Raw genomic sequence first — 24,386 nt, forward strand, 5'->3', positions numbered from 1 at the left:
CAAATACACAGGTCTTGATCAGAGAAAATGATAAAAGGAAGGAATGTCGTATTTGTTAATAGATGGGACAGTATAATGAAAGCGCAGGTGGCGGTGGCGGCTTCCACCTTCCACAATCTCCGGCTAAGTGCTTGGGCACACTTCTTAGCCTCTCGAGTTGTAGTTTTCTCATATACAAAATGGAAATATTGGTTCTGTAGGGCTCCTGTGAAATTGCTGAATAATGTAGTTTTTATATAGTATCTAGCACAAAGCTGGCACATAGGTTTTCAATAGCAGGTAATGATTATAATGATTTTATGATTCATTCTTAAAATTAACCAGCCATCTGGGTGAATAACCCTGGGTAACTCTCCCCCTGGAGGCTGCGTCTGGTTTTAGAAGGAACAGAGCATCAAGTGTGGCTTCAGCTTTGATGGTGGGGATGGGAGACTCTAGAGATAATCTGTTAGTTCACCTATTAGTTCATTTATTCGACGTACACTGTTTGAGATTCTGTCTCCTTCATTACTTCCTACTGATTCTAGGGACATGCAGTGAAGTGGGAATTATTTACTTAAAAACAACAACTTTGGTCTACATTTAGCCCTCCACGGCCTTTCACCTGAGTTTCCTGTACTACTACCCCCTCCCTTCATGCCCATCTCTGTCCCCAACTCTCAAAAGAATCTCATAGGGGCTCCCAGGCTCAGGAATGGGGGGTGGGTACCTGGGAGTGGCTTACCAAAGAGGGTCGTGGAGATCCTCCTCTGGGCATACATGGTGAAGCCTTCGTTCAGCCAGAATTCACCCCAGTTGGCATTGGTGACCAGATTCCCAAACCAACTGTGGGAGATCTCATGGATGATGACATCGGCCAAGGAGCGGTCTCCTGCTAGCAGGCACGGGGTGACAAAGGTCAGACAAGGGTTCTCCATTCCTCCAAATGGAAAGGATGGCGGCATAAAGAGTACGTCATACCTGCCAAGGAAGCCAGAGGTCACAGAGGCCCCAGCTCCCCGGGAGCAGATCTGGCCTAACGTGCCTGAGCAATGACTTCCTCAGTCTACTTTCAGGCTCCAAGAGAGGCGGCCACTAACCAGGCTGTGTACACCAAAGGCCCACTCTTCAAAATGATGCCCAGGCTCCTTGTCCTTCTCACAAGTGGCAACCCCAACAGAATGAGACTTCCTTTTTCCAACTAGTATCTGCTTACTCGGTCCCCCTCCCCTATTCCAAGAGGGGTATGAACATATTACCTGCTCTATCACATTTAGCTCATTGCTGGTTGCTGGCGTCATAACGGTCAAAGTAGACCCTAAGTCTCTAAGGAGGCTAAAGTCTGAAGATGTCAAAGGAAAACACGGAATGTGACGCTAACTTCCAGCACAGGGAAAAACAAGTCAACAGAATTCCCCTGACAAGTGTATCCCAATCCCCAAACTTCGCAACCGTGAAGCACATTTTTATCATCTCAGGGACCCTCCCTCCCAAGGTCCCCTCCTCAGCAACAATGGAGGAGGCCAGTTCATCCCTTCTTCCTTTTCTTCCCTCCTTCACATCTGGGATTTTGGAGACCCTGCTCTAGGAGAAAGATGGAAGAAAAGCAGCACCAGAAAAGAGAGGGGAACCAGAGACTCAGTTTAACAAAAGACACTGGAGTCAATGTGATACCACACCTTCCCCAGACGTAGGGTCCGAAAAGTTTCTCTCCGGTTGCCAAAAATTCTTCTATCACCCCATTGTACTCCTCCTTGGCAGCCTCAATCAGGCAGGGCTCGGCCCACACATGGCTCCTACAGATAAGGGAGTAGAGAGACCAGAATAGTGTTTAAAGACCACCTAGGTGATCTGACTCTGAAAACACAAGAAGAGGCAGAAAATTGGCCTCGGTCTCCTCTTTGAGCCAAATGAAGGTGACAATTTGGTCAGCCGCTGAGACAGGAAAGGCAAGATCAGATCACCTGCACAGAAACAAGAGACTGTTCACCACACCTGAGAAGTAAGAACCCAAGACAGCCTCATGGAGGTGGCCAGAGGGTCCAAACCCATGGTGCTATAAAGCTTACGGCTCCAACACTAAATGAAATCTTGCAAAAGTTGTTAACCTCTCTGAGCCGCAGTTTCCTCACCTAGAAAATGAGTGGTAAAGCACAGAAAAGCCCTTCCTACACTGGCTACACGATAAATGTCCCTGCCCTTGTTCCTGCTTTAGGAGAGGTCCAGAAAGGACTCTCATGATACAATCTTTGGAACTGAAAGGAACCTTAAGGGAGGAACCTATCAATGTTGTAAAGAATTGTTAATTTTCTTCGGTGTGATAATGGTATTGTGGTTATAAGGGAGAAGTCTTTAGTCTTAGACAGGCATGCTGATTTACTTGCTTTTAAATGGTCTAGCAATAACATATAGGGTTGCGATGAGTCAGAATCAACTCAAGGGCAATGGGTTTGGTTTGGTTTTTTTAGCAATACCAAAAACAAATCCACACATAAATAAATAAGGCAAAATGAATGGGTATACATGAGCTCAATATATTATTCTTTCAATTTTCTCTATATTAGGACTTCTCTGGGCCGTGATGGTCTGGGAACTCCTCTCTCACGTGGCATACTGAAGACAGAGCCAGAAGGCAGAGGGGGTGGGCTCGAGACCAGGATAGGGGTGGCTTCCCCTGCCTTTGCAGAACCCAGAAACTACTCTAGCACGAGGAAATGGAACAGGAAAGCCAGTCTCAGCCATCTCTCAAGCCTTGAGTGGGGCTTGAGGCTCTCTGACCTGGGAACAGCAGTTCAGGCTTCCAATTGTAAGCACACTGGCAAGCACCTGGCTGAGGCCAACAACAGCTTCTCTGATAAATGCGACGAGACGCAGGCCTGGGGTGCTGTGGAGTGCAAGGAAGGACACGCAGCGCGGGCTGGGAGCTCATGGATGCCTCTCAGCATTCAGAGGCCATGTGTGCTGAATTCAAAGATTAAATAACACTTAGCTAGGCAAAGACGGCACTGGGTCTGGTTTTTTTGTTTGTTTGTTTTAGGCAAAGGAAGATGATACTCCCTGTATAAAGGGAGCATCCAAAACAAAGGCCTAGCAGAGGAAAGGAGTCCCTGATTGGTACGAATGGTTAAAGCACTCAGTTGTTAACGGAAAGGTTGGCATCTCAGCATAAAGGTCTGACAATCTACTTCCAAAAAATCAGCCACTGAAAACCCTATGGAGCTCAGTTCTACTTTGACACACGTGGGGCTGCAAGCTGGTAGCAGTGGAAAATTGCATCGTGCTTATGAGGAACCACCAAGAGTCTGGGATTACTGAAATGCACAGTATCAAATGGGGGACTAAGTGAGGTGGGCAGGAGAAGCCCTAGAGGGCCAGGTCACAAAGGGCCTTATTTGCTGCATTGCAGAGCTGGACCCTCAGAGCCACAGCAGTGTTTTAAGCAAACGAGTAATACTGTCAGATTGAGTTTGGAGACATCCCTCTGGCTGCAGCACACCTGTTAAACTACAAAAGTGGGTGAGCTGCCCCCAAAAAAGCACGTAGGAGAGAAGACTGGGTCAAGGACAGAAGTCTGGGGAACACTGACACATAGGGGCCGGGCAGAGAAGGGTCCACAAAGGAGACCAGAAAAGAACAGCCAAGAGGTCCTAAAAGCAGGACAGAGTGGTGTCCTGAGAGCCAGAGGAGGGTCAACAGAGGCAGATGAAAAAGGGCAGAAAACTAAGACGAGGACTGAAAAGTATCCAATGTATTGTTCATATTGAGGCCAACGGCCTCTGTGATTCCAGGAGTTTCAACAGCAGGATTGCAGGTGGGTGGCGGGGGGTGGCTGGATTCCAAAGGGTAGAAGCAGTAATAGGGTGGGAGGTCAAGGAGGGAACAGTGCACATACGAGCTACTCTTCTAAGAAACCTGGCTAAGGAGGGAAGGAGAGGGCAGTGTGCTAGGAGGAGATACAGAGTCAAGTTTTTAGTTCATTTCCTGCTTTGCTGTAGAGCTAGGAAAGACTGGGACATGTTTACAGGTAAAAGGAGCCAGTGGAGAGGCGGAGGGGGCAGATGTGAAGAGAGGTGAGTGATGAAATAAAGCCCCAGGGGACCCAGGAAGGGACTGCAGCAAGGGCTCAGATGAAGAGATTTGGTTTTAAACAGAAGGAGGGATACCTCATTTTCAGAGTCCAGATGGAAAAAGGGAAAGATGAAAGCAGATGAAGATGACTTTTTAATGCAGACTGGGAAGTTGATGTAGTCATTCATATCTGACGGATTAACTATTCTCAAATAAAATAGACCAAGGCCATCTGCTTAGAGCATGGGCATGGAGTTTGATGAGGAATATAAGGAAAATCGTAAAGTCATGGAATAGCTGAAGGGGAAATGATATGGAAGAGGATTGTTGAGCAATATTGAAAGCACACCTGTAGCTGAAGATGATACGTTTGTTTTCTTTTTCTTGAAAAACTATGTAAATGTCTGTTCAACTTTCAATTCCAGCTTTTCACTAAGGGACTAGGAATGTGCACAGGTTCATTATTTTTTCCATCTCCCAAACACCCAGGTATAGAAGTGGAGGAAGGCAAACTGTAGGATCACTGGAGCAGCAGGACAGGGAGCAAGATGGCTTAGGTGATCAACCATGCACCTGGACCACAGAGAGAAGCCGGCCAGGAGAGGCACACTGCCCAGAAGAAATGTGTGGCTTGAAGGAAGGGAGGACTCCATGAACTCAAGCAGCAGACACAATGAGATATAGTGTGAGTGAGGCCATCAGGGAGCTCACTTACTGGTGAAGGTGCTGGGAACATTGTTGAAATGACAACAAAGGATTTAGAATATCAAATAAACTTAGCTGACAAAGCAGGGGTAGGGCTTGAAAGGACTGACTCCAATTTTGAAAGAGAAGTTCTACTGTGGGTAAAGTGCTATCAAACAGAATTGCACGCTACAGAGAAATCTTTCTTGAAAGGAAGGGTCAGTGATGTAGCAAATTTCATTTTCTGTCTTATTTGAAGAAATTGCCATAGCCACCCCAACCTTCAGTAACCACCACCCTGATCAGTCAGCAGCCATCGACACTGAGGAAAGACCTTTCACCAGCAAAAAGGTTATGACTTAGCAATAGAGAATGAATGAGACCAAGATGTTTAAAATTTCTGATATGGTTGTTGGAGATAACACCTACGTCTAAAGTCCTACTCTGTAGTATGGCCTTGAGTGTGGAGGCCTGAAAGGAGTGGAGAAGGTTCCTGGAGTAGACGAGGTCAAGAAAGCCAGGGTGTTGGATGGGTCATCCACATGGGACACAAAGTCACCAAAGATGATGTGACAGGGCACAAGGCTGAGAAGAAGACCATGGCACAGGGGTCAAAGTCTTCAAGGAATTTCTGAGTGAACTGCTCTATCACCAGCTCAGATGACATAATTAAAAATCCATCAGCCCACAGTACTTCAACTTGTTACAGCTACCTGAAGGTTTAAGACAAGCTAGACAGGGACCATCCAAGATATTTCCCACCAGTACACACATTTCTGTCAAAAGAAATTAGGATACTCTCAGTCAAGCTGGAGTCTCATCACCAGTAGTACAGTGAAAAGCATACTGGATGTTCCACAGTAATATCTGAATTTGAATTCTAGTTCTGCCCACCATGTGGCCTTGTACAAGCCATTTCACCAGAGCCTCAGTTTACTTCTCTGTAAAATGGAGTTTATGGTAAACACCATCTCCCTCACTGAGCTGATGTGAGGATGAGAAGAGATTACATAGGAAAAGGACTACTGGAATACATCCATCACTCTTCCTCCTGTGGTAACAGGGACTGGGCTTGGTGGCATATTTTGCCAGAAAACTTTCCCATTTAACATATTCCACATAGTACCTAGAAGGCCCTAAGATGTGACTCATGATGGGGGAGGAATAAATTATCATCACCAGTTAAATGGATTCTGCCACCCGGATTGATGTACTGTGTTGTCATTTTATTACAGAAGGTTCAGAAAAATCATTATTATTCAGTATGTTTTCAATGCAGTCATGAGTCGCTTAATGTCCGTGACACATTCTGTGACCTGGATGTTGTGCAAACACGATGTTGGATGCTGCTGCCTATGGGTCGAAGCACACACTGTTACACAGTAATTTCCTAAGTAGGGAAAGTTCACATTAAAATAACGATAGGACGTACAGGCATACCTCATTTTACTGCACTTCACAGATACTGCATTTTTTTTACAAATTGCAGGTTTGCAGCGACCCCTGCATCAAGCAAGTCTATCGGCGCCATTTTTCAACAACATGTGCTCACTTCCTGTCTCTGTCACGTTTTGAAAATTGTCACAATATTTCAAATTTTTTCATTATTACTATATCTATTACAATTATCTGTGATCAGTGATCTCTGATGCTACTATTGGAATTGTTTTTGAGCCCACAAACCACGCCCGTGTAACACAGTGAACTTAACAAATGTTGTGTGTGTTCCAACTGCTCTACCGACTGGCTTCTCCTAGTCTTTCTCCCTCGCCTGGGGCCCCCCTGTTCCCTGAGACACAGAAATATTGAAATGAGGCCAATTAATAATCTCCAAAGGCCCGTAGGTGTTCAAGTGAAAGGAAGAGTCCCATGTCTCTCACTTTAAATCAAAAGCTAGAAATGATTAAGTTTAGTGAGGAAGGCATGTCGAAAGCTGAGACAAACCAAAAGCTAGGCCTCTTGTGCCAAACAGTTAGCCAAGTTGTGAAGGCAAAGGAAAAGTTCTTGTAGGAAATTGGAATTGCTACTCCAGTGAACACACAAATGATAAGAAAGCGAAACAGCCTTATTGCTAACATGGAAAAAGTTTTAGTGGTCTGGATAGAAGATCAAATCTTCCACAACATTCCCTCAAGCCAAAGCCTGACCCAGAACAAGGCCCTAAACTCTCTTCAATTCTAGGGAGGCTGAGAGAGGTAAAGAAGGTGTAGAAGAAAAGTCCGAAGTTAGCAGAGGTTGGTTCATGAGGTTTGCAGGAAGAAGCCATCTCCATAACATGAAAGTGCAAGGTGAAGTAGCAAGTGCTGACGTAGAAACTGCAACAGGTTGTCCAGAAGGTCTAGCTGAGGTAACTGATGAAGGGGGTTGTCCAGAAGGTCTAGCTGAGGTAACTGATGAAGGGGGTTGTCCAGAAGGTCTAGCTGAGGTAACTGATGAAGGGGGTTGTCCAGAAGGTCTAGCTGAGGTAACTGATGAAGGGGGTTGTCCAGAAGGTCTAGCTGAGGTAACTGATGAAGGGGGTTGTCCAGAAGGTCTAGCTGAGGTAACTGATGAAGGGGGTTGTCCAGAAGGTCTAGCTGAGGTAACTGATGAAGGGGGTTGTCCAGAAGGTCTAGCTGAGGTAACTGATGAAGGGGGTTGTCCAGAAGGTCTAGCTGAGGTAACTGATGAAGGGGGTTGTCCAGAAGGTCTAGCTGAGGTAACTGATGAAGGGGGTTGTCCAGAAGGTCTAGCCAAGGTAAATGACGAAGGGGGCTACAGTAAGGACAGGTTTTCAATGCAGACGAAAACGGCCCTATATCGGAAAAAGATGTTACCTAGGACTTCCACAGCTAGAGAGGAGAAGTCAACGCCTGGTTTCAAAGTTTCAAAGGACAGGATGACTTTCTTATTGGGAGCTAATGCAGCTGGTGGCTTTAAGTTGAAGCCAATGTTCACCTACTATTCCAAAAATCCTGCGGCTCTTAAGAAATCTACTCTGCCTGTGCGCTATAAATGGAACAACAAAGCCTGCATGACAGCACATTTGTTTACACAACAGTTTACTGAGTATTTTAAGCCCATTGTTGAGACCTAATACTCAGAAAAAAAGGTTCTTTTCAAGATATTACTGCTCATTGACAATGCACTTGGTTGCCCAAGAGCTCTGATGGAGATGTACAAGGAGATTAATATTATTTTCATGCCTGCTAACACAACATCCATTCTGCAGCCCACAGATCAAGAAGCACTTTCGACTTTCAAGTCTTATTATTTAAGAAATACATTTCGTAAGGCTATAGCTGCCATAGACAGTGATTCCTCTGATGGATGTGGGCAAAGTAAACTGGAAACCTCTGGCAAGAATTCACCATTCTAGATGCCATCAAGAACATTCACGATTCATGGGAGGAGACCAAAATAACAACATTAACAGGAGTCAGGAAGAAGCTGATTCCAACCCTCATGGATGACTTTCAGGAGTTCAAGGTTTCAGTGGAGGAAGTAACTACAGGTGTGGCGGAAACAGCAAGAGAACCAGAATTAGAAGTGGAGCCTGAAGATATGACTGAATTGCTGTAATCTCATGATAAAACTTGAATGGATGAGGAATTGCTTCTTATGGATGAACAAAGAAAGTGGTTTCTTGAGATGGAATCTACTGGTGAAGGTGCTGGGAACACTGTTGAAATGACAACAAAGGATTTGGAATATCAAATAAACTTAGCTGATAAAGCAGGGGTAGGGCTTGAAAGGACTGACTCCAATTTTGAAAGAGAAGTTCTACTGTGGGTAAAATGCTATCAAACAGAATTGCATGCTACAGAGAAATCTTTTGTGAAAGGAAGAGTCAATGATACAGCAAATTTCATTTTCTGTCTTATCTGAAGAAACTGCCATAGCCACCCCAACCTTCAGTAACCACCACCCCGATCGGTCAGCAGCCATCAACACTAACGCAAGACCCTTCACCAGCAAAAAGGTTATGACTTGTTGAAGGCTCAGATGATGGTTAGCATTTTTTGGCAATAAAGTATTTTTTTAATTAAGGTATGTACATTGCTTTTTTAGACATAATGCTACTACACACTTAACAGACATTATTCAGCACATGACTGTTCATTCCAGAGAACCTTGGTTAAGAGTAAATTCTCAAAAATGTCATTTCTTTACTTACCTATTTTCCTGTCTATTGCAAAGATGACATTCCTTTGCTTATCTGTTTCCTGTCTATTAGGAAGACAAGAGAAGAGGGCACACTGCCTTTTAAGACTGGCACTGTTTTGTGTGTGCTGGATGCAGATACCAATGGAATCCTACCTATTCTTCCACCTGGCCGTGCCACTGAGCTCAGTTATGAAGTCTGAGGCTTATAACTAATCCTTTTAAGGACACCACCACCTCCAGAAACCGAGAGCAGGGCCACAGGTAAAGGACTGCAACAGAGCTGGGAGAAGTGTCACTACTCCACTGTCCGACCTTTGATGCTCTCACAGAGGGGTAAGCTATGCTGTTAGGCACCGTCCAGCTGGTTCCGACTCATAGCAACCCCATCTACAACAGAATGAAACACTGCTCGGTCCTGCACCATCCTCACAATTGTAGCTGTTTCTGCCACTGTGTCAACAAGCTATAGTGGCAGGTAATCTGAGAGCCAGGAAAAGCCTGTTTTTGGTCAAATTTCTTTTCTCCAGAAACCTTGAAAAATCCATTTTTTTTTTTTTTTAAATCTCCATTAAATCCATCTAACATCATGGAGGTGACTTGGTCGGCAGAGGTCTGGGTTAACGCACCTGCCACAAACAGAAAGGAGATGCTACTTCCCTCTCGAGAGGGAATTAATGAGAACAAAATGATGTGTTCCCAGGAATTAAGTGCTACAGAAAATGGGCAGATTTGGTGCAAAGATGAAAAACTAAATACAGTTGCTATAAGAGAATTTAGAACTTAAAGGTATTAATAAAGATCGAGCTTCTAAAACTGCTGCCTCAGCTCCCTCTGCAAGCTGGCCCAGGACAGCAGTTACCACTAGCAGGTCTGATGATCTCCTCCCAGACAGTAGGGATAGAACTGGAGGGATGGAGGGAAAAAGCACTTCGCCCAGCTGGGCTCATATCCCGTGCTCCTCTGCTGTAGAAAGGTTCCGGACTCCAGAGAGGATCAAAGATGGCTCCAGGAGCCACCCCAGCAGGTCCACTGATCACAGTCCTCCTTGCCTCTTAGTCAATTCAGTTTAGCTTGTGGGATCTTTGTCTCCTACCTGGGTCCAACTTCGGCCGAAACCAGATCTCCGATGGCCAAAGCTATCAGATAGGAGGGGATGGGCTGACACATCTGGAAGAAGAACTTATTTGGACCTCTCTTCTCCCAGGTGTTGGCACTCATCACAGCTGTGAAGCCATCTGGGACCTGACAACAGAGAAAGCTTAGGAGATTTTACCCAGACGGAGACTCCTTTTGATTAGCTTGACGAATTGCAATGACCAGCAACCTGTGTGTGGATGATAATAATCCAGAGTCCACTGTGGGGAGCACAAAGGTTTCAAGAAACTAAATCTGTGCTAAACCGATGGGATTTGGAGGAAGGCTATACACAATTTCTGTAGGTGGGAGAATCTGGAGTAAGGAATTTTTCACAGGTACCACTGGACCGATGTTATGATTTACCAACTGAAATGTGAGCTGGTAGATATAAAATTATGACTCCCAAGGGCAGGTGCACCTAACCTTAGCCCCCTTACCTCAATAAGGGCTGAATATTTGTATTTCACTGCAGGAGTGTCGAAGCAAGGGAAGAAGGCTCGGTTTAGCACGGCTTGGCCTTGAGTATAGACAAAGGGCTTCTTCTTTCCTGCTGTCTGCTCAGGAGTCAGCCAGCAAACCTAAGAGAACAGAACATTTCAGAACCGACCTCCCCCTCCAGAAGCTCAGCCCAGCCGGAGAAAAGGAGCTGGCCGCATGGGAGAATTTTAGGTAATTCTTAAAATCTTTCCACTAGCCAGTCTGGCTGTGATTAGAATGCTCTCTCCTCCTGTGTATTTAATTCACCCTGGAATCCACGCCAAGTTATTACCTACACTTCACGAGGTAGAGCCACCACAAAGGGCCTGTTCCTTACTGTCTCGCGTGGGTCATCTCAGACCTGGCCTCTGACTCTGTCACTCTGTCCTCCTCTGTGTCCCTCTCACTGCATAGTTTCTCATCAAAACTCAAACACTGAATCACCTGTATTTGGAATTGTGATAAAAGACAGAGAAAAGTAGAGCCTAACTGACTGGGAATCAATGATTAATGTGCTCTCTGTTCCTAAAATCTACGTTTTCGGGAAGGATGCATTTTACATTATAGGCACTGGTTATATGATTCTTAATTTGTTTTCTGTTAGCCCCTAAACCAAAGACAAATCTGAAATGATTATAACCCAGTTTTTGCCCACAACGAAAAGGTGTTCACTTATGACACAGGCTTCACCGGTGCGGAAGAAGGTACATCATTTAGAATTTAAGAGAAAGACTGGATTTTTCCAGGAAGGTTTCGTAGGGGAAGGAAAGCTTTCTGGTCAGGCCTTCAACGACGAGCAGGATTTAGATGTTGGAAAGAAGGGAAGACCTTCTCAGGGAGTGAGCAGCAATCTGAGTAACAGTGTGGATGGAAGCAGGCTCTGGGACCTGGAGGTAGGTTTCGGATACAGAGTGGTGGGAGGATGAACGGGCAGGTATAACAAAGGGCCTTGAATACAGAAGTATTTGAGGCTGATTTTAAGAAGCCTAAGGAAGTCACATTGGCATGTTGGTTTATTCTTTGCTTGAGTTGTGTGTGTGTGTGTGTGTGTGTATGTGTGGGTGTGGGAAAATTTTAATGAGCCTCTTTCCAAAGAATACAGCCAGGATAAGGGAATGAAAGGGTAACTCCACAGGGAGAAACCTGACAAACGCTACTTCAGCTAGGTGATCAAGGTCAACATCAACAGTCCTAAATCATGTTGATAGCACATACCCTCAAAAGATGGGATGAAAATGGCACTTTACCTCTGTCATCTTCTATTCAAAAACCCATAAACCTAGTTTAACCATGAGAAAACCATCAGACCAATTTCAATTGAGAGGCATCCTACAAAATACCTGACCAGCACTTCTCTAAACTGTCATGGTCATCAAATATAAGGGAAGTCTGAAAAACTGTCATAGCCAAAAGGAGTCTAAGGAGACAAGACAGTTAAAAATATAAGGTGGTATTCTGATCAGATCCTGGAATAAAAACAGACATCAAGTAAAAACTAAGGAAATAGGAATAAACTATGGCCTTTAGTTAATAATACTGATATGGGCTCAGTAATTGTAATATACATATCACACTAATGTAAAATACTAATATGTAAAATGTGTGTGTGTGTGAAGGAAGATGTGGAACTCTGCTCAATTTTTCCGTTAATCTAAAGCTGTTTAAAAAAAAAAAAAACCAATAACTAGTTGTTGTCGAGTCGATCCTAACTCATGGTGACCCCACGTGTGTTGAAGGAGAACTGTGCTCCATGGGGTTTTCAGTGGCTGATTTTTCAGAAGTAGATCACCAGGCCTTTCTTCCGAGGTGCCTCTGAGTGGACTTGAACCACCAATCTTTTGGTTAGCAGCCAAGTGCATAACTTGTTTGCACCACTGAGGGATAAAGTCTATTAATTAAAATACATTTTTAACGTGCTGACAATAAGAGCTAACAGTTATAGAATCCTCATTGTGTACCAGGCACCGTGTTAGGCACTTACATAAAGACAGCTTACGTCAAGCACTTAGGCTACTGCCCAGCACATCTTTTTAATAAATATTGGCTATTACCCCCTCTGCCATAATTTCTTACTCATCATTTTTGAGTTTTTAGAAGAATGCTGTAAAGAAAATGAAATGACGGAAGGAGCCTGGCTGCACCTGCACTACTGAGAGTCTGAAGTCAGGAAGAGGCTGCTACAGTGACTAAAGTGAGAACCTTCACTGAGATGGCGGCAATGAGAAGAGGGAAGGGAAGAAATACAAGCGCCATTAATGCAGACCTTCACAGAGCAAAGGACAGTTCTCTGCAAAGGGTAGGCCATTATGTCTCCAAGCTATTTGATTTTGATGTTTCATTTGAGGTGCCACATTCAGCTGGCAAATTCAGCAAGGGCTTAATTTTTCCAGTCCCCCTGTTGAATGTCTAGTTTCTGCCAAAAACCAGGAACCAGAATATAACAGAGCGACCAAACATTTACAGACTTACATTATCCCTACAGGGCACTGGGCTTTTCCTCTGCCTTAGAGTCACCTTGCATCAGGTGCTTTGGACTTTCTTTCCTTTTTTTAAATTTTAAACATTTTTTTTCATTAAAAAAAAAGAACACTGCACGGATTGCAACCAACGTTACGAAACAATTTGTGCATAAATTTTTGAATGAGAAACTAACTTGCACTATAAACTTCCACCTAAAGCACAATAAAACTAAACAAAGGAGATTCTTTGCCATGAGACCAGAAGAACTAGATGGTGCTCACCTACTATTACTGAATGTTTTGAGCAAAGATTTCATAGAAGAATCCTGATCAGAACTGGGAAAACGCAGAGCAGAATTTCAAATTCTTATGAACTCCAGACTTCCTGGAGCCATGAAGGTTAGATAAACCCCTGAAACTACTGCCCTGAGATAATCTTTAAACCTTAAACCAAAAATATCCCCTCAAGTCTTCTTAAAACCAAACAACAGCTTAGCTTCACTAGTAAAAAATGTCTGCCTTGAGCATTGTGCTCTTTTAAGAACTATTCTATACTCCCAGAGTTGTCAAACTGACAACGGCAACTCAAAAAATTAGATAGGAACCTTAGAGGGCAGTGAATTTATGTTAATGGGGAAAGAACAACTCAATAAAAGAGGGTCAGAGTGGTTACACAACTTGAAGACTATGACCAATGTCACTGAAGGGTAAATGTAGAAACTGTGGAGTCTGTGCACGTTTTGCTGTGTATATTCTCAGCAACAACAAAATAAACAAAATTCGAAAAAGAAAAGAAGAAAAAGAATGAATCCCAAGGTTCACTTACTCCCCCATGGCGAAAGAAACAGAAACGCCCTTTGAGCCAGCTCTAAGCTCAAAGGGGAACTGCTAACCAGATAAGCAAATTTCAAGCGCAAGCAAGTAGTGCATTGTGCAATCTGTAACCCGCCCTATCTGAGAAATGGCCAGCAAGCACTGCCTAAGGTCTCTCCAGGAGCGATTTTCTGACTGACTCTTACAGATGCGGGCCACATAACCTTCCAACCTCTTATCTCCAATATTTGCCCCCCCGCCCCATTTAAAATTTGAGAGTCAGCCGACAGTGAGAAGGCTAAGTAATTATAAAGCCTAAAAAAACGAAAAACCAAACTGGTTGCGTCCAGTTGATTCTGACTCACAGTGACCCCACAGGATAGAACAGAACTGCCCTAGAGGACTTCCAAGGCTGTAATCTTTAGGGATCTTTCTCTGCAAATCTCTGTATCTTTCTCCCTGGAGGGAGCAGCTGGTAGGTTCCAGCTTAACCACCGAACCACCAGGACTCCTTCTTACACAGCCTAAACAGAAAAAAACCAAACCCATTACCATTGATTCCTACTCATAATGACCCCAAAAGACAGGGCAGAACTGCCCCACAGGGTTTCCAAGGCTGTAAATCTTTCCTAAGCAACCTGCCACATCTTTCTCCTACAGAGCAGCTGGTGGGTTCCAACCACCAACTTTATGTTAGCAGCCAAGCGCTTTAACCACTGTGCCACCAAGGCTCCTTTGCAGGGCTCTGGTACACCCCAAATCCCGTTCTCACTTGTACTCTTAAGTCTCTTAGCTCATTAAATCTGGGACTTCGCAGAAGGAAACAAAATTATCTGGGTTTCAGAATTGTTTTAGCCTGTGGAGCTAGAAGGGCACACAGAACAAAGGCCTGAGTCAGCGTCTGGCTAACTAACCCACACCGTCCAGGGCCACCATAAAGCAGAAATTAAGGGGTTTATGGATTCAGCGGCGACCTTGGCCCAAAAAGCCGCGTGAAAGCATTAGTTCAATTTGCGAATTGCTGGTTATCCAGAAGGGGTAAGGTTCTCTGCTCCTGCAGAAATGCAAACTACAAAGAGAGGTACGTGAAGAAGGAGAATGTAGGACGATCTGCACAAGCCACGACAACTGCCAGGGAGGACAGGCAAGAGACACGGAAAGGACAAACGGTCTAGCACGAGGAAGAGCCTGAAGAGGGGAAGGCAGGGAGGCCGTGAGGAAGAGGGGAGCAGAGCGCGGGCGGCCGAGCGGCGCGCACGGGGAGGCCGGGAACCCCCGCCCAGCGGGGCTGCACGATCTCTTCCTTCCCTTCTCCCCGAGGGGGTGGGGTAGGCGCCGGTCGGGACACCGGAAAGGCGGGGAGGACGCGGCGGGGAGGCCTGCGGGGACTGGGCACCGGGACTACTCACCCCAGGTCCCTCCCCGACGCGGTAGGTGAGCAGCACCTGGAAGCGCTCGCCAGCGCGGCAGGGCTGCGGGAAGGCCACGCACAGGACCTGGCCGTAGTGCGAGAAGGGCCGCGTGCGGAAGGCCAGGGGCTCCTCGAAGGGCCCCTCGGAGCCGGGCCCCTCGGAGCCGGGCCCCTCGGAGCCGGGCCCCTCGGAGCCGGGCCCCTCGGAGCCGGGCCCCTCCCGCCGCAGCACCGCCGCCGTCACCTCGAGGCACGGGTGCGAGTCGAGCAGCAGCTCGCTGGCGCCATCGGGCACCAGGCAGCGCAGCTCCAGGGTCGCCGAGCCGCTAAGCTCCCGGCTGCCTGGGCCCGGCCCCGGCGGCCCGAACTGCACCCGCAGGTCCAAATGCAAGTGGAGCATCTCGAAGGCCCGGTAACTGGAGGCCGAGGCCACGTCGACGGCTTGCGCCGAGTGCAACGGCCGCCGGGCCATGCCACCGCCGGTCGAGGGTCCGCCGCTCGCCATGGTCCAGCGTCGCTGCGCACCCGCCGGGTGAAGCCGGCCGGTTCCTCAAAGACCACGCCCCCCGAGCGCGTCACCGCCGCAGACTACGCCCCACAGGCCACGCCCCGCGGGACCCTCGCTGCGCGCGGGACTCCGTGCCGGACCCTCGCTGCGCGCGGGGCCCAGTCTCTCTCTCAAACTTTCTGTAGCCCAACTCTTCTAGCTGTATAGGAGCACCTTTGTCCAAGACTTCAGACGGAAGAGGATGGTGGGAAAGCTTGGTCTACAGACATTTCCTCAAACTTATCCACTGTCCCAGCGGGACAGCCTTCGGTGCTGATGTTTCCTGTTTCTTAATCTTCCAGGCAGTCAAGCAGCAGCAGTCAAGAAATCAAAAGATGCATTGCATTGGGCAAATCTGCTGCAAAAAAAAGCTGCAAAAGACCTCTTTAAAGCGTTGAAAAGCAAAGATGTCACTTTGAAGGCTAAGGTGCACCTGACCCACACCACAGTGTTTCCAGTCGCCTCATATGCATGTGAAAGCTGGACAATGAGTGAGGAAGACCAAAGAAGAATTGACGCCTTTGAAGTGTGGTGTTGGAGAAGAACATTGAATATACCGTGAACTGCCAAAAGAACAAATAAATCTGGCTTGGAAGAAGTACAACCAGAATGCTCCTTGGAAGCAAGGATGGTGAGACTGTGTCTCGCATAATTTGGACATGTTATCAGGAGGGATCAGTCCCTGGAGAAGGACATCATGCTTCGTAAAATAGGGTCAGTGAAAAAGAGGAAGACCCTCAGGAGATGGACTGACACAATGGCTGCAACAATGGGCTGAAGCCTAACAATGTACGTGAGGGTGGTGCAGGACTGGGCAGTGTCCCCTTCTGTTGTGCATAGGGTCTCTGTGAGTCAGAACTGACTCCATGGCACCTAACGACAACGATTTTCCAGGCAGGCCGAGGGACGTGGTGGATTGAGCATGGGTTTGGGAAGACTGGGGTTCCAGATCTCCTGGTGCTCCGCCACTTATTAGGGCTGTGTGTCACCTTGGGTTAGTCGCTGAATTTTTCTGAGCCTCTCTCTGCACCTGTAAAGTACAACAAACAAATAAACAACAACTCATTGCCCTCGAGTGGATTCTGACTCCTAGTGACCCTGTGGGACAGAGTAGAACTACCCCACAGGGTTTCTAAGGCTGTAACCATTACAGGAGCAGACTGTCACCTCCTTCTCCAGAGTAGCTGGTGGGTTCCAACCTTTTAGTTAGCACAGCAGCTGAGTGCTTAACCACTGTGCCACCAGGGCTCCTCACCTGTAAAACAGGGATAATAAAATCTATTTCACAAAGCAATTGTGAGAATTCAGTCAGGTAATGAATGTGTCTGAACACACATGGAATTTCACACCAGATCAAGGGCTGTGCCCCAGCGGCTTTAGGCACATCTACCCTTCCATTCTTCCTCAAAGGCACAGCGACTGGAATCAGCATCCCACTATATAACACTTGATTGTCCATTGTGTGTCACTTATATCTCCCTACTGTGTCGTACACTTTATTGAACTGGGGATATCCGTCCAATATACTTTCCCTTCGGTGCCAATCAGTGGGTTGCAAAAGTAGTCAATGATGATGCTTTTACTGATCCTCAGGAAAATGAGGTAAATAAGAACAATGTAGGGAGTTTTGGCTGCGAGAGATCTCTGTAGAGTGTTAAAAAGCAAAGATGTTACTTTGAAGACTAAGGTGCACCTGACCCAAGCCATGGTGTTTTCAGTCATATCATATGCATGTGAAAACTGCACAATGAACATGGAAGACCAAAGAAGAACTGATGCCTTTGAATTGTGGTGGTGGCGAAAAATATTGAATATACCATGGAGGCCAAAAGAACAAATGAATCTGTCTTGGAAGAAGTGCAACCAGAATGCTCCTTGGAAACAAGGATGGTGAGACTGCGTCTCACATACTTTGAACGTGTTGTCAGGAGGGATCAGTCCCTAGAGAAGGACATCATGCTTGGCAAAGTAGAGGGTCAGCGGAAAAGAGGAAGACCCTTAATGAGATGGATTGACACAGTGGCTGCAACAATGGGCTCAAGTATAAGGACTGTGAGGATGGTACAGGACCGGGCAGTGCTCATTCTGCTTTACACAGGGATGCTATGAGTCAGAACCAACTGGACGGCACCTAGCAACAACAAGAAGGAGTTTTTAATAAAAGAAAATATCCCATTATGTGCTTCCTAGTTTTATGTTGTTGAAATATATTTTAGTTCATGAAATTATGCTTATGGTAGATGATTTTTTAAATTCTACATAACCTCAATGTCAGTTTTACTTTTTTTAACTTACTGGTTAAAAAAATTCAAAAATCTTGGAAAATCACTTTTCTATTTGAGTGTAGTATTTGGTGCCTGTCATGACATTCCACCCTTTGGTCCCCCAAAATTCATGTCCTTGCCACATGTAAAATACATTCATCCCCATCACATCATAGCAAAGGTCTTAATTCAACTCCAAGTCCAAAATCCAAAAATTCCTCTTCATCTGTGAAATCTAGAATACAAGTTATCTGCTTCCAAAGCACAATGGTGGAACAGGCGAGCTAGACATTTCCATTACAAATGGGAGAAATTGCAGGGAAAGAAGGGATAACAGGCACGAAGCAAGTCACCAGAACACGTACATCAGCCCTCAAGGTCTGAAAATAATCATCTGTTCTCTGAGACCATTTACACAATGGTCCTGCCCTCCAGACTCTAGGTATTGGCCACACTCTCCAGATTCCATCTGAAGGCTCCTCAGCCCTGGGCTTCAGCTCTGCCTTTCAGGTCCACTAGAATGGCAACTCTGCTCCCTCAAATTTGGGTGGCCCCATTTCCCTAGTCCATCTGAGTGGCGGCTCCACCCTTTGAGATCCCATAGATTGTATCCCTACCTTTGAGACTGAGGCAGCTCGGTCTCCTGTGTTCCTTGTGTCCTCAGCTTCTGTTTCCTGGTTCCTTGGCCTCTCAGGCCCTCAGGCCTCACCGCCCGCATCTGCCCTGTGGGGGCAAGTGTTCCAAAGCTCTGTGGCTTCACGTATTATAGCCGGAAGGCAGTCAGCTCTCTTGCTCCGTGAGTCAGCAAGCCCAGCTCCACTGATAAGTGCCTGGAGGTACCCCACTCTACCAGAAAGCCTCCTGCACTAAGGCACTCAACTTTCTTGCTCCGTGAGTCAGCTCCAGTGCTGTGACACACTGGTCTCCTGGTTCTTCTGTTGCCATTTCTCTGCTGCTGCTTCTCACCATCTGCGCTGTCACCAGTGTAACAGTTCTCTTCATTTCCTTCTGAGTCCTCACCGGAATTGTCTCAGATGTTCATAATTCCACCAATAGTCTCTTCAAGGCAACCTAGGCCTTTACTATTAGGCGCTTTAAAACTCTTCCAGCCTCTGAGTGGCATCTGGGGTCTTAAAAGCTTGCCGGCAGCCATCTGAGATAGATACATCAATTGGTCCCAACGCACTTGAAGCTTTTAAAAGAGAATGAAAACATGAAAGATACAAGAAAAATATGAGCCCAAGAGACAAAAGGTCCACGTAAACCACAGACTCCATCAGCCTGAGACCAGAAGAACTAGATGGTGCCTGGCTACCGTCAATGACTGCCCTGACAGGGAACACAACAGAGAGTCCCAGACTGAGTGGGAGAAAAGTGTGGAGCAGAACTCAAATTCATGTAAAAAGACCAGGCTTAATGGTCTGACTGAGACTGGAGGAACTCCTGAAGCCATGGCCCCCAGACACTCTGTTAACCCAGAACTAAAACCACTCCTGAAGCCCACTTATCAGACAAAGATTAGACTGAACTATAAAACATAAAATAATAGTTGTGAAGAGTGTGCTTCTTAGTTCAGTCAGATACATGAGATCAAATAGGTGACTCCTGTCTGAAGGCAGGATGAGAAGGCAGAAAGGGACAGGGATTGGTTAAATGGGCATAAGAAACCCAGGGTGGAAAGGGGGAGTGTGCTATCACATTATAGGGATTGCAACTAATGTCATATAACAATATATGTATAAATTTTTGTATAAGAAATTAACTTGAGCTGTAAACTTTCACCTAAAGCACAATTTAAAAACAAAAACAAAAAAAATTCTTCCAGCCTCTATCCATTCAGAGTTTCAAAACCACTGCCACATTTTAGGTATTTGTTAGAGCAGCACCCCACCTCTTGTACCAAATTCTGTCTTAGTTTATCTAGTGCTGCTCTAACAGCAGCTGCTGTAACATCTAACAGCTGCTCTAACATCTAACAAGTGGATGGCTTTAACAAAGAGAAATTTATTCTCTCACAGTCTTGGAGGCTAGAAGTTTGAATTTAGGGTGCCAGCTCCAGAGGAAGGCTTTCTCTTTCTGTTGGCTCTGGGTGAAGGCCCTTGGCATCAATCTTTCCCTGGACTAGTAGCTTCTCTGCACAGGAACCCTGGGTCCAAAGGATGCGCTCTGCTCCTGGTGCTGCTTTCTTGGTGGATGAGGTCCCCATGTCTCTCTGCTAGCTTCTCTCTTTTATATCTCAAAAGAGATTGGCTTAAGACACAATCTAATCTTGTTGATTGAGGCTTGCCTCATTAACATAACTGCCACTAATCCCATCTCATTAACATCACAGAGATAGGATTTACAACGCATAGGAAAATTACATCAAATGACAAAATGGTGGTCAACCACACAATACTGGGAATCGTGGCCTAGCCAAATTGATATATATTTTTTGGGGGGGACACAGTTCAATCCACAACAGTATCTATTTGACATTGAATACATCTATCTTGAAATCAAAGACTACAGGTCTTCAGTATGGATTAAACCTCAACACAAAGAAAACAAAAATTCTCACAACTGGACCAATAAGCAACATTGTGATAAACAGAGAAAAGATTGAAGTTGTCCAAGATTTCATTTTACTTGGATCCACAATCAACATCCATGGAAGCAGCAGTCAAGAAATCAAACAAAGCACTGCAACGGGCAAATTTGCTTCAAAAGACCTTTTTAAAGTGTTAAAAAGCAAAGATGTCACCCTGAAGACTAAGGTGCGCCTGACCCAAGCCATGGTATTTTCAATCTCCTCATATCCATGCAAAAGCTGGACAATGAATAAAGAAGATAGAAGAAGAATTGACACCTTTGAATTATGGTGCTGGAGAAGAATATTAAATATACCATGAACTGGCAAAAGAATGAACAGATCTATCTTACAAGAAGTACAGCCAGAATGCTCCTTAGAAGCAAGGATGGCAAGACTACATCTCACATACTTTGGATATATTATCGGAAGGTATCATCATGCTTGGTAAAGTACAGGGTCAGTGAAAAAGAGGAAGACCCTCAACAAGATGGATTGACACAGTGGCTGCAACATTGGGCTTAGGCATAACAACGACTGTGAGGATGGCATAGGACCAGGCAGTGTCTCATTCTGTGGTACATAGGTCGCTATGAGTTGGAACCAACTTGACTGTTCCTAACAACAACAATCTTGAAATTATTTATTCACGGATGCAATACCTTTTTCCTGAACATGTAGTACACACCAGCCATTAGGCTTGGGTGCTAAGGATACAATTTTGAATAAATCTGGCACAGTTCCAGTCCTTACGGTGCTCACAGTCTAGCTCACATTTTAGCAAAGAGATAAGAAAAGGTCATGACGATTGCACGTCCTGTGGTATGATCTGGGAAGAACAGGGCGTTATGCGTGCACAAGCGACAGACACCCAGCCTGATCTTTCCAGCTAAATCTCTCCAGAGGAATGTAATCTATTATCCTTGGATCTATGGTAAAACATTTTTGTAGTTATGTCTCTTTTTAGTGTTAATTTCTTCCTGGGGACATGAGGAGTCTCATTCCCATCATTCCTGCTTCTGCTTCTTGGCGTGGCTCCCACAGTATCTGGTTTGCCTCAGGAGAGGCCTGCACAGCAGAGATTCAGGAATGCTCCAGTTGACCTTCCCTCCTCTGCTTCCTGTTCCTGTGTAGAAAGAAGACAATGTAGATGCAACCTAACTTTCCCCCAAATCTCTCATTATTTATTTATTTGCTGTTGAATGCTTAGAATACAATGTATGTTGAACATCTCAAAATAATGGCTGAAAACTTCCAGAATTGACAAAGAGTAGGGCTCTGTAGAGTTAAAAGTCATAATGATGCCACGCAAAAGGAAAAAAAAAAAGTCAGTCTACATATATACATGTTGTAGTTAAATTGAGGAAGACCAAGACATGATTTTAAGAGCAGCCAAACAGAAAAGACAAAGTACCAACAACAGAATAATAATTGGAAATTGGACCAAGAGCAGCTCTCTTATTAGCAACAATAAAGCCAGAAAGCATTATCTTCAAAATACTGAGGAAAAAAACAACTATCAACTTAGAATTGTATACCCAACACTTATTTAAGGATGAGGACAAAACAGATTTTTAGATAAAACTGAGAGTATTTACCATCAACAGACTCCCACAAAAGGAATTATGTCAAGAAGGAAAATTATTACAGAATGAAGGAATGACATGCAAAAAGGAATAGTAAGCTAAAAAAAAAAAAAAAAGGCGGGTACATCTAAATTAACATTGTCTGTATAAAACAATAATAATATATAACTAATGTTTACATGAGGTGCAGTGCAATGAGTTTCTCCTTACATACAGCCTCTCTGGCCTCAGGTTTATAATTCTGCCAAAAATAACTGGTTGGGCTGCAGCCTGCCCTGTGATAGGTCTATTTTATACACCTTGCGGGGATTAGTCAGTTTACTATGCAAATAGGGTGTGTAAAATCATCTAATAAGGATTAAGTGACCTTGTGGGGATCGGTCAGTTTGTTGCCTAGCTGGGAGAGCTATACCTTGAAATTGAATATAAGGGCCAATTCCACAGAGGTTGAGGGGTACCTCAGGACCATCAAGAAGAGTCTGGAGTGGAGCATGTGCTTCGGACCCAGGGTCCCTTCACTGAGAACCTTCCAGGCCCAGAAGAGGGAGAGCTGTGACACCGAAGGCAGCTCAGGATGGGGAGAAAGGGGGCAAGCACAGCAGAGCCCAGTGGCAGATAAACAGCAGCAGCAGAATGAGAGGCAGGAACCAGGAGACTAATGAGAGACGTCACAGTGGACTTGTCAGCCTAAAGAGAGAGAGAGAGAGCTGAGCACCTTGACAGGAGGCTTGCTGATGGAGCTAAAGAGCTATAACACTTGCCTGAGGTGGGTAGAGGCCAAGTGGAAGGCCTCCCTGCCAGCATGGCTGAGAAGCTGAGAGCAGCCTTGGTTGGCAGCTGACCTGACTGACGAAGTTGATCCTGTCTTCTGAATTGTATCCTGTTACTTCCAAGTTGATCCTGATCCTGTGTTGTATGTAGCCTGCTACTTCCCTAATAAACCAACAGCTGTGGGTATGGTCTGTGAGTTCTGTGTGGCCACTGTAATGAATTTATCAAACCTAGCAGAGTAGAGAGTGCCGTGGAGGGAACAGTTGGTGTTAGAAATGGTGAAAAAGTTGGAGGGAGAGTGGAGGTATGTATGACTTCCATCTAACAGGAACCAGCTTTGTGGTGGTCCTGATTCTCATTCCCCCTGGGGAATTTAGACCAGTTCAGACACCACCAGATCACATGAGGGTATCAGGATAAAACTAAAACACTAGACTAAAAATACATGAGACGTGATTAAAATTAAAGAATTCTAGGTTCCTTGTATTATTAGGGGTAAGTGTGAGATTTTCTTATGTATATTAACATTTTAAAGGAAACTGCTTAAAGAATAAAAACTGAATATATAGCTCACAAACCAATAAATGGGGAAAATATGGAGTGAAAAAAACTCAAGAAAAAGAGCAGTTACCTCAGGTTGGGGGAAGCAGGGAGCTGGGATAGAAGAGGAGCTTACAAATACCTAGATGTAAATTACTTTGTGTTCTAGCTCTCACGTTAGGAGATGTGCCCAATAATACAGACTCAAAATATATGAAACAAAAATTAACAGAATTACAAAGGAAAATGGACGAACCCATCAACATAATGGGTAATGAACAACTCTCTCAGTAACGAACCAATCAAGCAGACAAAAAGTTATTACAGATACAGGAGATCTGTACAAAAAAGTAACAAGCATGACCTAATTGACACATACCAAACTCTGTACCTAAAAGTTAGAGAAAACACTGTTTTCAAGAGCACATAAGACAACTACAATAACGCCAGACAGGCCATGAAGCAAATCTTAACAAACCAAAAAATCAAGAGCATACAGACCATTCTTCCAATTGCAGTAAGGTTAAGTTAGACATCAATATTGGGAGACAATTCTCCATGGATCACCTGGGAGTTACTCCTGAAGTGGTATTGAGTTTCTGTTTTGGGTGATGTAACCCTTTTAGAAATGGGTAACGGCGATGGTAGCACAACATGGTCACAGCACTTAATATCACTGAATTGTACACTTATAAATGGTTAAAACGGCAAGCTTTTTGTTGTATATATTTTTACCACATAAAATTAAAATAAAAACAATGTAAGTAAGCTTTAAAAATATATACAGTATCAACGAATTCCCAGTGGGTCTGTCAGTTTGTCGTACTGTGGGGGCTTGCATGTTACTGTGATGCTGGAAGCTATGCCACTGGTATTCAGATACCAGCAGGGTCACTTAGGGCAGACAGGTTTCAGCTGAGATGCCAGACAAGACA

The 24,386-nt window shown here is 45.0% G+C and overlaps 1 protein-coding gene across 2 annotated transcripts in view; it reads right to left on the reverse strand.

The window, feature by feature from the left end:
* Window positions 1-15,694, reverse strand: part of RNPEP (arginyl aminopeptidase) — a 25,798-nt gene extending 10,104 nt beyond the window's left edge. The window contains exons 1-5 of one of the 2 annotated variants that reach the window (XM_023548256.2): window positions 15,173-15,694; window positions 10,452-10,592; window positions 9,971-10,119; window positions 1,659-1,775; window positions 725-960 (exon numbers count right to left, since the gene is read on the reverse strand). In XM_023548256.2, coding sequence (XP_023404024.2) covers window positions 725-960; window positions 1,659-1,775; window positions 9,971-10,119; window positions 10,452-10,592; window positions 15,173-15,679 — 1,150 coding nt within the window. In that variant the 5' untranslated portion in view covers window positions 15,680-15,694. The remainder of the gene's footprint in view (window positions 1-724; window positions 961-1,658; window positions 1,776-9,970; window positions 10,120-10,451; window positions 10,593-15,172) is intronic. The other variant, XM_023548257.2, reaches the window with a different exon arrangement.
* Between the last annotated feature and the right edge of the window lie 8,692 nt (window positions 15,695-24,386).

This window comes from Loxodonta africana, chromosome 20, assembly GCF_030014295.1.
Source record: "Loxodonta africana isolate mLoxAfr1 chromosome 20, mLoxAfr1.hap2, whole genome shotgun sequence".
Classification (NCBI taxonomy): domain Eukaryota; kingdom Metazoa; phylum Chordata; class Mammalia; order Proboscidea; family Elephantidae; genus Loxodonta; species Loxodonta africana.